Source organism: Gossypium arboreum, chromosome 9, assembly GCF_025698485.1.
Source record: "Gossypium arboreum isolate Shixiya-1 chromosome 9, ASM2569848v2, whole genome shotgun sequence".
Taxonomy (NCBI): domain Eukaryota; kingdom Viridiplantae; phylum Streptophyta; class Magnoliopsida; order Malvales; family Malvaceae; genus Gossypium; species Gossypium arboreum.
Window position 1 is genome coordinate 87,945,744 of NC_069078.1, and position 17,109 is coordinate 87,962,852.

The window sequence follows — 17,109 nt, forward strand, 5'->3', positions numbered from 1 at the left end:
CAATTTAACTTCTAATATAAAAATTTCAATAAATACTTTTATTAAATTCAAACATATAAATCTCAAATTCATATCCTATAAAAATCATTTTCGATTTCTGTGCTCCAAAAAGCTACCCACTAATTTTTTGGGTTGCATAAATACATTTGCAATAGCAGTTGATCTATACATATGTTGGCTAATGGTGCGCGTGCAAGGCATGTATGGCGGCTAAAAAAGGCACAAAGCGATGGCATATGTCGACCAACAAAGAACCATTTAGTCTAAAAGAGAAATAAAAAAAAAGGTAGATACCAAGGTTGGACCCTAAATTGCCAAGATGTTAGGGCACATCTTAGATGATGTGTAGTTTACAATGGGACCATGCCACGGTGGTTGTCGGGGGACATATTGAAACATATAATATGGGACCAACCATTGGGGGGCTTAGCTTAGCTTAGGCTTACATGATTTAGGGTTTAGACAAAAAAAAGTGTAAGAAAGTGGGTCCAAAAAGATTAAGATTAGGCCTACTTTTATATTTTTTTTTTGTCATTCTTTTTGGCAAAAGATCCTTTGCTTTGTCCATTAAATTTACCTTTTTTTGGGGGGTTTTCACAAGAGAAATTAGGGACTAACGAGGAAGATTTTGGACCTTCGGTTGCAACTTTTGATGTAAAAAGAAAAGGTGGGGATTTTGTTGAGAGTTTTGTTTGTGACTTTTTAAAGATTTGATTTTTCAATATGGGTGTTTATTGTTGGGAAGTGTTTGACTATTTTTTGTTGATAGAGACAGACGAATAAACCCTTTAAAAAATTTAATTAGTAATGTATTTTGTCATATTTTATATATTTTTATAGGCACAATTATTATTGCAATACACTTAAGTACATTGTTGGGGAGAAATTATGAGTAGAAATAAGTATTCTATAAAAAAATTACTTTAATAAATTATTGAGACTTATTTAAATTAGTTAACAATAATTAGAGTTCTCATCTATTACCTAAATAATTCAAGTTGAATTAGGCCAAAATTGAACTCTTAACCAAATTTATTATTTAAAAATATCCGCACTCGTTTTATGGTTCATGTTCAAGGTTTGTAAATGCCCCTCAAAATTCGAACCTACGTCTCCCCTTAAGAGTTCAATGTATATTACTATTGTACCCAACATTTATTGATTTTTCTATGTTTTATAGTTAGAAAAAATTAATTAAAATTTGTTGACGGGTCAACTCTCTAATCTTAAATCCTAAAAGAAGATATTATTATCGGAGCGTTTATGGTTTTAGACTCGAGTTTTGTCTCTTGACATTAAAGAGAATCCAAAAAAATTCACAAAATTTATGGGAACATCTCACCACTAAAAAAATATTTTAGCATTTGACTTTTATTCCGTTCGAATTCATACTTTTAAGCGTATAAAAATACTATGACTAAATAAAAGAACAAAATCAAATATATACACTCAAAAATAATATCTCAACCGTTCAAAGATCGAAGACCGTCTCAAAGAACTACCTCCCTTAACAAAATTAAAATTTTAAAATAATTATTTAAGAATGGATATTTGGATATGAGTGTATTAAGGATAAGTAGGGAGATAGTGAAAGACTTTGGTGGATGCGCGTGCAGGTGAAGATGTGGGAATGTGGTCATAATGGGGCCTCTATGCCAACCATCCACCCATTAAGCCCATTTACCATTATTCATCCCCCAAAATACATTTACATACATTCTCAATCATAAATACTCTGCATTTTTTTTCTATTTATCTAAAACTCACCAATTTCCATCATTGCTTCTCCTCCACCCTTCTCCTTTTTTGTCCTCACTTTCTTGTCTTATACCCTTTATTTTGAGTTCGGTTAATTTTAAAATTAAAGATAATTTAGATTCCAGCAGAATAAATTAAAAATATTATTCACGTTAATATGAATTTAAGTAAAATGATTCAAATTTTCCCACTTGAATTATAATTAATAAGTTTAATTAAAACTCATTGAAATAGGTTAACTAATTCGAATTTTGCAATTGTATTTCAAAATTCAAATAAAATCTTCACTTCATCAATAACTTAAAAATTTTCATTGGGGAGAAAAATTATTAAATTTACGTTACAATTAAATTTCTACTCTTAACTTAACAATACGGGTATTCTTTAAATAAAAAAAATCATATCAAAGATTTCACGTTAACATTTTGAAATCATAAGAATAATCATTACGTAAGTTATCAATGATTTACCCTTGTTAAAAATGTGTGACCCAATTATAAAAATATATAAAATGTGTGACCGAATAAAAGTAAAGGTTATATAAATAAACAAATTTTAATGGATAATCTCTTTGAAATTAATTTTGGAGATGTTTTTGGTTTTGAGATAATTATGATATTTTGTCGATTGAGTCTTAGTTCAATTGACATCAATATTATTGTCAATGCTGGAGGACATGAGTTCGAATGTGCTGAAGTGCATTATCCTCTTATCTAAATATTGATGAAGAGTTATAAATAGTTATAAATAGTTTGTATTATACCAAAATGCATATTCATGAAGTATATAATGGGTTGGGTAGGGATATATGATGTTGAATTATTATAGTAATCTTAATTTGGTGTGTAAAGTGTTAAAGTCAATTACGGAACTACTTCCAAAAAAGCTATCCCTAAAACCTCCAAACTAATTAATTTACATTTAATTTCCACTCATACTACCAAAGCAATCTCCATCTTCATCTCATCATCTCCCTAAACCAACATGAAATTCCTTCTTCTTTTGAAAAATAATAATAAATCTGTTCGAATTTGGACCGACAATTGTGTTTATTTATCAATAATAGAAATGATTTTTATTTAATTATAAAATATAAAATATCTTATTTTTATGAAGAGTGAAATGAAAGATCAAATTTGTATAAATTCAATCCTATTTGTAGTTAAAATAAAAATTTCAAATCACGAACATTATGAGAGATGACAATTTAGATTTATAAATTCAATATTCAATCTATTTTTGTAGATCTAAATGCTGTGTTTTTAAATATCTCGATTCTAAAAATTAAAGTGGATATAAATAAACATCCTCGAATATTATTTATTTAAAAGCGAATCTTGATGTTCAAATTTAAAATCTAAAATTACATCAAGATTGAAGACCGAGATTTAAATATCTAACAAATTTTAAAAATGTTTAATTTTAAATTTCAAATTTCAATAAATTCAGATATTTAATTAAATTTAATTTAAGCAATTCAAAAAATATAAATATCCGACTCATCTAATTCCTGAACATCACTAAAAAGAATGATGCGAGATTGCTTGAGATTTTCATGTACTAGGGGGGCTTCCCCCTAATTTCAAGGATACTCTCATTATTTAGTTGCCACGCCTGATTCCTTTTTGTAATTTTCTTTTTTGGATTTTTTTTATGCAAGCTTATGGTTCTGCATAATTATTATTTTTACCCAATAAATATTGATGATATTTATGGCACGTCTACTTCTTCTTCTTTTTTTTCATTCATCACCGATATATGCTTATTGCCTTCTTTCAGATCGACAAAACTTCTTCATTTAGTCCTACTCTCATGTTTTCATATCATCATCTATCTCATATCCCAAATTTTTAAAAATGGAAAAATAATATATTTTATCTCTAAATTTGATAATTAGGTCTATTTTAGTATTTGATTTTTTTATTTTGATCTCAAAATTTAGATTTTGTCAAGATTTAATAATGTGAAAATATTATTGAAACATGATTGATTGGTTGGTTGAACCGATTGGATTGAGAACCAATCAATATACTAGTCCAAGCAAAGGAGTTGAAGTGATTGAATCGAGAATTGTTCAAAACCAGTAATAAATTGGGACAGAGGTTGAACCGGTTTAATATTTGTACTTTTAAATTTTTTTATGAAATTTAATTTTTTACATAATTATCATTGGTCTAACAGTTGAATCAATCAAACCGATTGAATAGGGAACTAGTAGTTTGACCAGCTTAAGTGATGATGTGGTGTAATCTCAAAGAGCTATGTCATCAAAATTTTATATTTTTTCAATATCAATGACAAAAATGAATCTAGTTATCAAGTTCAGGTGTCAAAGTGGATAAAAAAATACAAGTACCAAAGTGGACTTGATTGTTAAGTTCAAGAGCTAAAAATTATATTATCTCAAAAATAAATATATATTCAGTATGAATATATATATATTTGATTTTAGATCCGAGAGTATACAGATCTTTAAAAGTGAAGTAGAAAGCATGTAGAGACTTTTACTAGGGATGTCAATTAATATTACAGGTTTAAATATTGTAGATTCAAATAATATTTGGATTCGTATTTTAAATTTATTATCCATTGCAAATTCGAGCATATGTAGATAAATTACTCAATTATGTATTATTCAAACCCACATTTATAATTTTAATTTTATATATATATAAATAATTAGGAAATCAAATTTGGATTTTTCCAAATTTAGATAACTCAAGAAAATACAGATATTCGACCTACTACCATTTCTAATCTTGACCTTCTATTGGTGAAATGGTATAATTTCATATAAAACTCTTCTTAAAATTATTAATTCGGTTTAATCTTTTATTGTCTTAATTAAATGTTTTTTTTAGTTTTAGCCCTGTAAAATTCTATAATTCAATTGAAGTCAAGGGCGAAATCAAAAACATTTTAAGGCGAAATTAAAATATATAGTTTTACGATAGTAAAAATATAATTTTACTATTTTAATAGCCTATATCTTTATAATTTTAAATAATTAAATCAATTTTTATAATTTTAAGAGTAAAAGTACAATTTTACCATTAAAAATTTAGGGGATCTAAATGAAAATTTTTCATTTTAGGGGGCCGGACTCTTGCCAGTCCCCTAGGTTCGCCACTGGTTTAAGTCATATTAACATAAAATTTCTACTTCTTATCCCTCCAATTTTTTAAATTTTATTTTCCATCCATGTTTATAAAAGCAAAACCAATGTCAATTTTTTGTTCATTTTAACATTACTGTTTTTTCTTTTGTTTTCTCCCTTGTTTGCTTTTTCTAAACCCTATTTAAGCTAATTGAGAACATCTATAAACATCAAAATTAAGCACTCAAAAACATACATATTTTCTAAATTGAAAACTCTGATTATTATATGTCCTGATTTCAAACCATTTGGTCCATCCTATGATTATGTCTTCTTCTTTTTTTCTATAAAAAACTCCCCCCATGCCAATCACTTATAAACAGTAATTTTGACCAAAAAGATTTAATTTTTGCTCTTTTTCAACCCCATTTTAATATTTATTTTTAATTTATTTTTTAAAAATTAAATTATGTACCAAAAGCTTTCAATGATTTGATGAAGCCATGCTAAAATCCCCATTTGTTTGGCTAATCAAAACTATGAACAGTGGAAGCTTTTTATGACTGTAATGACAGATCGTGTTAGAGTCGACAACATCAAACCTTGTTTTGCCCTTCCATTTGTATTAAACTTTATGCATGTAATTTTAGTGGTTCAATTATGATTTTTTTTTACAATTAATTATACTAATTATTTATGAAAAATATTATTTAGTGGTTTGAACAGTAAAAAAAGATCGTGTTTGTGTTGGTTTAATGCAGTTTTTATTTTATTCTGTATTTTTTTTCATAAATCAAAATTTAATTAACAAAAAGATAGTGTGATTTTTCAATCCAAAGACACTGTTGAATTGTTACACATTAGTAATGTAAGAGTAATTGATTGTAACTAAACTTGTCCTGACTTCAACCTTGCCCAACTAGATTTATCCATAGATTGAATGATTTGTTTGGTCTGATCTGCTAGACTCTATTTGGATTAATTTTGGGTAAGATTTATTGTCATCAATCTAATTTGATCTGTAAAGATTTTTAATCGTGATATTTTTTAAAAATAATCATGATGATTTAAGTTTAAATTCGATTCAATTCAATAATTTATTTTCAAGATTTATATAATAAAAATTAGTAAAAAATATTTATTTTAAAATTGAGACAGGCCAAACCTAGTTGACTTGATATAAAAATGATTTTGTTCCATGTAAGGTGGAATGGATTTATTCAACTCATAAATAGATCTAAATGGAACTAACAATTTTACAAATATAGAAAATATAACATAAAATACAATATGATTACATATCATAAATGAAATACGATATAAATATAAAACTAGGAGTGTAATTAAGCTGAATCTAGCTCAAACAGTAATAAGCTTGAGGTTGACTCAAAATTCGAGGATTAATACTTGACTTAAGTTTGACTAAACATTAATTCATAATACCGAGCTCAACTAGAGACATAATCGAACTACAACTTTTTTATCAGATTTTCTACTCAAGTTCAATTAAACTTATTCATAGTTAAATATAATAAAGGTAAAAAAAAATCCATTCAAATCGAGTATATTAAAATACTCAAATTCAAGTCGATTGATAGTTTAAACTTAAATTCAATTTAATATTTTTCAATTCAATTTCAATTTTTTCAAATAAAACACATAACTTGTGAGTACAAACATATAAATTTCAAAATTACATGAGCAAGAATTACAAGACAAACAATGATGTTTTAACCAGTTGAGGTACAACAGTTTACTTTAAAAATAGTAAGAATTGATTAAATTGAATTCATTTTTCTTTTAATATTTTGATAAATTATTTAATCGAAAGAAAAATTAATTATTTAAATTCGATTATCTATCCAATTACGAAAACCTTCGTAGAAGAGCTGAAATGCATGCGCGCGGGCATGAAAACCATTCTATTTTCATGAAAATTTTGTTTGCATTGAATCAAAATCGAAACTCCCAACAAAGAAGAAAACAACACAAAAAAAACCAAAAACCAGAACATATCATCATCTTATTCACCTTCATTATGCCTGCAATAATGATTCTTGGTTGCCTCACACCCGCATGCCCCTTTCAATATCCACTCTCCTCCCCCCCCTCCCACTCTTTCTCTCTCAATATCCTACCTATAAAACCCCATTTCCCTCCCCACTTCTCTCTCTCACCTGTAGTAATCTTCTTCAACACCATCAAATCCCACCATTTAAACCAAAAACCAACATCTTCATTTTCTTTCTACATTTTCTCTTGTTTTTTATCCCTGTTTTCAAGTTCCTGTCTCTGGTTTTTTGTTGTTGTTTGGCAATGGCGGTTTCAGGGTTTGAAGGTTTTGAGAAGCGGTTGGAACTTCATTTCTTCGGTGATGATCCATTGAGTAAAATAAACAACAATATGGGTCTTCGCTTACTTGATTTCGAATCAATCGAACAAGTCCTTCGTGCCGTCCAATGCACCGTCGTTTCTGCCGTCGGTAACCATTTTTTTGATGCTTACGTCTTGTCGGAATCGAGTATGTTCGTATATCCGACTAAGATTATAATCAAAACCTGTGGGACGACTCAGTTACTCAAATCGATTCGTCCATTGACTCACTTTGCCAACAAGCTTAATCTTAAATTATGTGGGTGTCGATACACTAGGGGAAGTTTCATTTTCCCCAAATCTCAGCCTTTCCCTCATACGAATTTCAAAGAAGAAGTGATTTACATCGAAGAAAATCTCCCGAAAAATCTTGTTTATAGAAAAGCCGCCGTCATGCCGTCGAAAAATCCCTGTTATTCGTGGCATGTTTTCGCCGCCGGTGATCAAAACCACCGTAAGAAATCGAATTCCGATGTTACGTTTGAAATTTGTATGACGGAGCTTGACCGTCATCTGGCGCGTAAGTTTTACAAAAAAGCCGGGGATTGCAAAACAGGGGATTCGGCCGGGAAAGATATGACGGTGTTGACGGGGATTGATGATATAAACCCTAGAGCTTTCATTTGTGATTTTGCGTTTGATCCTTGTGGGTATTCCATGAATGGCATCGACGGTGATCGTTACTCGACGATCCACGTCACTCCTGAAGACGGGTATAGCTACGCGAGCTTCGAGTGCGTTGGCTCCGTTTACGATGACGATGTCGACATTGTTGAGACCTTGAAGAAAGCCGTTCAGGTTTTCAAGCCGGCGACGGTTTCCATTTCAACGACGAGTAATAGCCGTGAAGTTTGGACGACGGTGGCGCGTGCTATGGAACCGTTGGGACTCAAATGTCGGACTTTTGCCATGGATGAGTTCCCCGCCGCCGGTACGGTTGTTTTCCAAACATTCACGGCGGCTCGCCGGAAATAACATCGGGAAAAGAAACAACGACAAAAAAAGGTAGATAAAAAAGAAAAATGTGGGAAAGGGGTTTTAGTTTAGAGAGGGTTTTAGTCGTGGGGAAAAAAATTTAAATTGGGGGGTATTTTATATGATGACGTGGAAGGACTTCATTGGTTGAAAATGAATGTGGGTTGACTTAAGTAGAAAGAAGATAAAGAAAAGGGTTTAATTTTGCCCCGGCCCTGTACTCTTTGGGCTTTTGAAATTTAGTCCTTTTTTTAATTCCACGAATTTAGTTCTTCTACTTATGTGATTCAAAAATTAAAGTCCAAAAATATATTTGTTAAATTTGAATATATAACATTTTAATATTTTAATATTTGATTTAAAATTAAAACCCAACCGATAGCACATATTTAAATTTAACGAAAATCAATTAGTAATAATATTAATTGGATTTTATTTTTAAATCATACTATAAAATTTAGAAATTAAAAGAAGAGTAACTTAAATTTCAAAAGTCCCAAGAGTGTAGGGAGTGAGGGCAGAACTAGACCTAAAGAAATGAATGGTGGGGATTTTAGGAAGATGAGGTGGCATCATCGGAATGGTTGGGTGTAGAAGATGCGGGGAATTGGAATCACCATTATAATGCACCCCACTTAGGATTGTCACGCCTAAGATTTTTGGGGTTTACATGTACTGGGAAGATATGGAAAAAAATAAAGGTTTATATGAAATTTGCACTTTTTTTCTAATGTTCTTCTTCTTCATTCCATTGCCTCCTTTGTCAATATATAGGAACAAACCAATCCATTGAATGGATAATTTTGAAAATTAATCATTTATCTGATTTGTATGTCATTATTTTGAAATAAGGAAAAATTAAATCAATATTTAATTAGATCAATTCAATCGATTCAATTAATTAAATTAGTATTATCAATTTCACCTCAAGTTTGAGTTTTTGTAACTTGTTTATATATGTTTAAGAGCTAAAAGTATCATGAAAGTCATTATATTTGGTGTCATATTACATTTAGTCCTCTTTTATTAAAAAAAAATAGCAATTTAATCTCTGAATGTTAAATCAAAGAGCATACTGGTAATTTTGTTAAAATTTTTATTGTTAAAATTAACATAATTGATGAATAACTAGATAGTTCCACATAGTGTATCATATGTATATTATGTTGACGTACATGGGTCAATTTTTAACACTAAAATAAATAAAACTTTTATAGCTTTTTGTTATAACATAATTTATCTTTTTTTTAAATAAAAGGAATAAAATATAATTCATCTCTTAATATAAAACTTCTAGTTCTTTTATCAAATTTAATTCTTTAATTCAATAAACTCATGTGTATATAAAATAATCACATTGGTCTGGCTGTATTCATGCAAATTTAAAGAGTTGAGAATGAAATATAAAAGACTATGTTGTTAATATAAAAGAGATTTTATGAACAAATCTAATCAATTATTTTAGGAGATTAGCTATTTAACCAATGCAAAGTAGATTAAGATAGGCTAAAGTTTTTATGTTGGGCTTTGATTCTAAGTCCTAAATAGGCTTTTGGGTTTGGGCTAATTCTTTTGTTTGACAAAAAAACTCAATCCAAATGTCAAATTAAATTGATTAAAATATAAGTTCCTGAATCTTCTTATTCTTATTTTCATGATTTTAATCCTCATATTTTTAGATTTAATAAACATTATTAAAAATATTCTATTAAATTTGATAGTACGTTTTTTAGAAATAAATAAATACTTACTTGATAGTCATGTAAAAATAGTTACTATAATGAACTTAAATTTAATAGAAGAAATTTAACGGTATTAACAATTAGACTTACATTTTAAATCATAAAAGTACATAGAATACATAGACTTAGAGTATATTTTAATCTAAAATTTCAATAAATTTTTATAATAAAATTTCAGGTTGAATATTGTAAAAAAAAAAACCTCTAAAATATATGCATAAAACAACAACCTTTCAAAGATTTGAGGATAATAAAAGGAATTGTTTCTACTTAAATGCTAAATGAATGCAACAAACAACACAATTTTCATAATACAACATGAAAATATAATAAAAATGTTTAAAAAAAACAAAATTTAATATTTCTCATAATTTACCATATTTTTAAATCTATTCATGTGAGGTAAAAGAAATTAATAAATTGCTTACCACATAAAAGGAGAAGGAACCATTTAATTGCCAAACAAAATCGCTGATTGATATTCCCAAAGCAATTGAAGCAAAGCATGAAACCTTGTATTTGAATGTTAGAACATTTTAAGGTAAAAATCCCCTAATATTTGAAATCCCATTATGAGATTTGTAAGTTTAAATAACCATTAAGGTTGCTTCTACATATTGGGTTTTGGTAGGGGACATTAGTGGCAGTACAAAATAAACCTATTGGAGTTAAACATGTGGCTCAACACAAAGTTACAGTTGGGGAGATTATTTGGTTGCTTTTGCATTAAGTGGGATTAACACAAAACACAAATTTGGGGTTTCAACTAACTTTTCAATCATTATTTCCGTTGCTATTTCAACTAACTAAATGTTAAATTTCACTACTTTAATCTCCAACTAATGATCTAAGGATGGTTACTTTATAAAATTCATTCTGGTTCAAGTTTATTGACACAAATTGGAAGGTGTAATTTAAGGATAGGTTCTTATTGAATATGATATATAGGCGTGATCCTATTGTGTGTGAATATTAATCCTCTAATTATATAATACTAAAAATGAAATCACATAAACTAAGTTGATTAGGTTTGTTTTTTAACCAAATCAAATTGGATTGAATAAATCTAAGTTTTAAAATTTTGGGGTCATTTTGGTTTAAATCAATTCTAGCTTTGGGTTGTTTTAGGGGTTCTAATCATTCATGTTTGGAGATTGACTTTTTAAATTAGGTTATTATAAGTTCAATTTATTTTAAGTTCTAATCATTAGTATTTCTTATTCGTGTCATTTGAGATTTAGATTTTCTTTTAATTTGAATTATCTAAGTTAAGTTAATTAAAATTTAAGTTATTTATATTTTATGACCAATTTGAATTTAATTAAAATTGAGTTGATTTGAGCGCAGATTAAAATTCACAAAATTGGTTGCAAAATGGTGTAGAAACCAGTCCTTTTAGATTGTCTCAAGTGGTAAGGTCTTGGTAATGGAAGTATATAAGTAGATTGATATAGTGAACAATCTATTTTTGGTGTTATTAATTAGACTATATTAAAATGCAATAAAAGCTTATTTATTGATCATCAATTACAAAACATATTAATTGATCAAATAATGAATTGGATTGAAAAAATCTGAATTATATTATTAATTTCAATTTAATTCTTACTTGTAATTCGTGAATATGTTTATAACATTTGGGTTAAAAGGTAAATAAAGTATCTTCGTTGTAAAGTTTTTAATCTCGAGCCGGCTTGGTTTTGGTCTATTTTACTATATAAAATAATAAAAATAAAAATAAAAATAATTTAATATTAATATTTTATAATTAAAATTAAATATATATTATTTTTTTAAACAATAGAACGACCCATTTAGATAAGTTGGACCAAGCCATACCCGAGCCCGAACTTGATTTTTTTTTTTTTTGAAATCAGGCTCAATCTCGACCAGACAATTGATTGTTGTTATTATACAAAAGCTTTTTAATAAAAAAATAAAAATTTTGTGATTTTGCTTTGATACACTTTGGGGGTAGAAAAGGGGCATGCCTTTGGTTTTCCTTCACCCAAGTCTATCTAAATTGCCTTGATGTTTGAGGTGTCTTCTATTATTCTCGTACAAAAAAAAACTTCCAAAACATTCATCAATTGGACAAAAGCAAACTATACAGCTAACCTTCACCTAATCCATAAAAAACCAACCACCTTTTTTAACAAAGTGAGTTGGAAAAGTTTTTGTAGGGGTTTTCTTGATTAGATTAGATTAAATTCGGGTCTATTAAAGTTGAAGTCAAATTTTTTTAAAATAGTTCGAATTTGAATTATAATTTTTTTAGAGAGTTAAAAATATAATTTTATCATTATATTAATATAAAATTTTATAATTTTTAATAGATTAAATTATATACATTTTTTGTTTTTGGAGAGAGCATAATTGAATTTTATATTTTAGGAGTCGAAATATAATTTTACCATTAAATTAAAACTTTACAAATACTCAAGCAACTAAAGAGATAATTTTTCATTTCTGATGGACCAAAGCTCTTGCCTACCACTCTCTAGCTACACCCCTAATGTCTATGCTTGATTGGTATATTTAAATATTGAATTTAGATTGGGTCTAATAATTTAGAACGGTTAAGATTATCAACAGTTGTTTGATCAAATGATAAAGAATTCGATGTCTTTTAAATAAGATCTGGAGTTTGAATTTTGTAAAAGGAGAATACAACATTGGAAGATGTTTGTATCATTTAAGATCTAACCTAGTTCAACTTTGAATTTAATCGAAACCTAGTGTGACTAATATTTTATCGAGTGCTTATGAAGAAACAAAAAAAATCTATTAAAATTGGTTTATTTTAAAAAATTAATACAGTTGTATTCAATAGGTATATCATATTTATATTTTAACTTTAAATAATAAATTATATTTCATTTCCCTTTAATTTATATTATATATTGATCCATAAAAGTATTCGTATTTTGATTATATTTAAAAATATCAAACTATTTATCACTTGATTTTCTTAATAAAAAAATATCATAGAATTTCTTCCATCGCAATTTCCTGTTATTTATACTTCATTTTTGATAAAATTTGAAAATATTAAAACTTAATTCAATGAATTTAAATCTCAACTTAAGTTAACTTGTTTTCAATATAAAATTAATAATTCAAGCATGTGATATTTAAATCTAAAATGATTTCAATCCCGCCGAGACATGTGTAGAGTAGTAATTAAATTTTTATCTAGCACCTAAATAATATGAGTTTAAACCTTATAATCTTATTTCCCTTCTAATATTGTAGTGATAAAAAAATCTCATTAGTTACAAAATGTAAAAATATTATAGGGCCCTTGTGTTAAAAGCTAGATGATATTTTACTTTTTTACTAAAAGATAATAAATTAGTCATTATAAATTATATCCACCTTAGTTTTTCAAAATAAAAATAAATTAAAATTTTAACAAAAAATTAATTTATTTTTAATTTAATAAAAAATTATTTACTTATTTTTTAATAAAAATAAAATATAATTTATAAGGCCTCCAGATATTTTATTTTCTCGGTAAATGAGCATTTTATTATTACCATTACTTTTTAATAAAAAATATTTTCTATTTTATTTTCATTTCATTGTCCTTGCTTTTCCCTGTACAAAGACAAAATTCACCCATGCACACTTTTCGATTTTTCTCCGCCTCTCTCTCTCTCCCTCTTTCGAAAAGTTGAAAACTTGAAGCAATCAACTCCACATTTCCCCCTCAGTTTTAGGGCATCCTTTTTCCAAATTTTTTTTTGTTTGTTTGAATTGGGGATTCTTTCACTGATTCCTTTCTTTTTCCTACTCAAGCAAAACTGATCATCAAGTCTGATCTTCTTTTTTCTCTCAAGAAAGTAATCTTTTTTTGCCTTGATTCTTCACTGTTGTTTGCTTCTTTTCCCTTACCCTTGATTTAGAATTTCACTTTTCTTTTGCTTGGTTTGGGGTTTATTCTCTCTTTTTCTTTTCTTTTTTTCTGTCTTTGGAACCCCACTCTCCTGGTTTTGCATTGTCTATAAAAATCACTTCTTTTGCCTTTTTCTTCTGGGTTTTTTTGTTTATCTTTCTTTCTGTTTAAAGGCATGTTTTCTAACCAAATTTCCTATAAAAATACCCAAATTGTTAACTTTAAGAAAAACCCATTTCTCCATTTTCACCTAAATTTGGATCTTTCTACACCCTTTCATTGATTTTCAATATCCTTTGAGGCCTTTTCTCAAACACTTAATCTACACTTTTTGGAACAAAAAAAATAATCATTTTTTTATGTTTTGAAATCATGGGGTGTGTTCATGGAAAGTGTTGTACTAGATATCCATCATCATCTGATGCTGATTCAGGTCGCCGTAGAGAAAAGAGGCCTTACAAATGCAAACACATTCTTACACAAAGGTCATTGGAGTTAGTTCCTGTTCCATCTCACAACTTCACTTTGCAGTTCTCGGTCTTAACACAGCATGGTTATTATCCAGAAACGGTTGAGAGGGAAAACCAGGATAGTTTCTGTATTAAAACACAACTTCAAGGTAACCCGAATATTCATTTCTTTGGTGTCTTTGATGGACATGGTCAATATGGTGCTGAATGTTCAAACTTTGTTAAGGATAGACTTGTAGAAAGATTAGCTAATGACACCACATTGTTGGATGATCCTTTAAAAGCTTATAATTCAGCTTTTTTAGCTACAAATTCTGAGTTACATGATAGTGAGATTGATGATACCATGAGTGGTACCACAGCAATAACTGTGCTTGTTGTTGGGGATACACTTTATGTTGCTAATGTGGGTGATTCAAGAGCTGTGATTGCTGTTAAGGATGGGGATAGAATTTTGGCTGAGGATTTATCTGAGGATCAAACACCATTTAGGAAAGATGAGTATGAAAGGGTGAAGCTTTGTGGTGCTAGGGTCTTGAGCGTTGATCAAGTGGAAGGCCTTAAAGACCCCAATATTCAAAATTGGGGCGACGAATATAGCCAAGGTGGTGATCCTCCGAGGCTGTGGGTTCCTGATGGAATGTATCCTGGGACTGCATTTACGAGGAGTGTAGGCGATAGTATAGCGGAGAAGATTGGTGTGATTGCTGTTCCTGAGATCTCGGTTGTTCGGCTTACGCGTAATCATCTATTTTTTGTTGTTGCAAGTGATGGAGTTTTCGAGTTTCTCTCTAGCAGAACTGTTGTCAACATGGTATGGTTCATATAAATCCTTGGAATTGATAGATCACCATTATGATTCTCATTTGCTTATAATACTGAAGTGTCTTTATCATGTTTCTTGCAAAATGATGTTTGTAAGCCTGTTTAATACAATCAAGTCTTAAGGAAAGTGCTAATGAATTTTCCTGTGTCGTTTGCTTTCTGTACTGTTAGGGAACTCTCCACTCATTATATTTGAGTCATTTGAGCATTTTCTTAACAAATTTATGATTTTTCTTCGTATAGGCAGCGGAATACGCAGATCCTAGGGATGCATGTGCTGCAATTGCTGGAGAATCCTACAAGCTTTGGTTGGATAATGAAAATCGGACCGATGATATTACAATCATCATTGTACAGATTAAAGGCTTGTCTAATGTATGCCCTACTTAAATCCGTATCTGGCTGTTCATGTTCTCAATGTATAAAAATACTCTTCTTCTGCTGGTGTATTCTTTTTTAGAAGTGATTGAAGTATGATCTTTTAGATTGCAAAGTAGAAAGTTCCGCTTTTGCACCTAATTTTAAGCCTCGTGCCAAACCGAATTACTGCTACGAGTTGCATAATCTATCTTCATTCAAAAAAGAATAAGTGTTGATTTGATTACGTAATCTAAAAAAAACATAGTAGTGGCCATAGACTATAGAAAGTGTGATGTTTTGCACTCTAATTGCATTGTGATTAACTGACCTTTTTCTTTATTTTTTGCAGTCGGGTGCTAGTGCTACGGATAATGAAGTAGATTGCAGGCCAATGGTTATGAAGTCAATCAAGGGAAGTTTTGATACGAGCAGTGTCTCAGAGCCGGAAGAAACATATGGTTCAGTAAGAACTGATTTGTCTGATACACAACAGTCTTGTCAACATAGTGTTTCGATGAATCGTAGTGCTGCTATTGTTGTTCCATCACCAATGATGCATCAGAGACCTTCACAATTGGATGTGGGGTAAGCACAAAGGGAAACAAAGAGAAAGTTACCTTTTTCACCACAAGATTCTCTTGGTGAATGATCTCAAGGCCCTATCGTGGTGGCTGTGATCTTGAACCCAGTACGATCTGAACAGGTAGAGAAAAAGAACCCATCTTTTGAAGGTTGAAGGTAATTAAGTTAGCAAGTTACTTGATGGAAACACGGAATCGGAAAAATGAAGAACTCCCCTTTGTTTATTGCCTCTAAAGCACTACCATGAGGAGACATCAACTGTTTCCCGCACACTGCTGGGATTATGTGAGGCATAGAGATATAAGACTTGCTTGTTAACTGCTCACCATGGATTCTATTATTCTCATGTGAAATATATCAATTGTAATGACTTTAGTGCATAAGCTAGATAATTGACAAATTAACAGCCTTTATGTTCCATGTTCTTTAGTAGCCATTTTCTAAATTCTATTTCCTGCTCTAAAGAAAGCTTGGATGGTAAATCAATGCTATTGTAGCAGAAAAGTTAAAGCTTACCATGTCTAAGATCCCTATTTATGCTTTTTTGTAAATTTTTTTTATCCCTGGATTATGATTTTTTTTTAGTTTTAGTTTAAATTGTCTTTTTCTAATCATAAATTGACTAATTGGCTGCTTTTAAAATTGATATAATAATAATTTTAAAATTTATTATTTATAAATTATGTTAATTTAGTCCTAGATTCTAAGAAATTAATTCCTGTATTATATATTATGTAATTTGATTTTTTGTGATATTGTTATTTTTATATTTAAGGTTAATTTTAAAAGAATGATAGAAGATGAAAAGTATTATTTTGGATTTTTAGTATTTTTATTTTTATATAATTTCAATGAAATTTAATTAATAAATTTAGTTTTTAACTTTTAAGGTGTAAGGGTAATAAAGAAAATAATATTAAAAATTAAATTATACCATGTATAAATGTTAGAAAGTTAAATTTTAAGAATAAAATTAAATTGACACAATATATACACATTGATGGTTAAAATTACTATTATTAACTCGAT

General features: G+C 29.0%; 2 protein-coding genes across 2 annotated transcripts; both read left to right on the forward strand.

The window, feature by feature from the left end:
- Positions 1-7,005: 7,005 nt before the first annotated feature.
- LOC108456139 (S-adenosylmethionine decarboxylase proenzyme 4-like) lies at positions 7,006-8,934 on the forward strand. The gene has a single exon (XM_017754736.2). It carries the CDS (start codon positions 7,172-7,174, stop codon positions 8,201-8,203), a length of 1,032 nt encoding a protein of 343 aa, XP_017610225.1. The 5' UTR covers positions 7,006-7,171; the 3' UTR covers positions 8,204-8,934.
- A 4,616-nt stretch (positions 8,935-13,550) lies between these two features.
- LOC108456731 (probable protein phosphatase 2C 35) lies at positions 13,551-16,595 on the forward strand. Its single transcript, XM_017755356.2, has 3 exons — positions 13,551-15,127; positions 15,382-15,513; positions 15,848-16,595. The coding sequence occupies exons 1-3, from the start codon at positions 14,216-14,218 to the stop codon at positions 16,085-16,087; spliced, it is 1,284 nt and encodes a 427-aa protein (XP_017610845.1). The 5' UTR covers positions 13,551-14,215; the 3' UTR covers positions 16,088-16,595.
- The last annotated feature ends 514 nt before the right edge of the window (positions 16,596-17,109 follow it).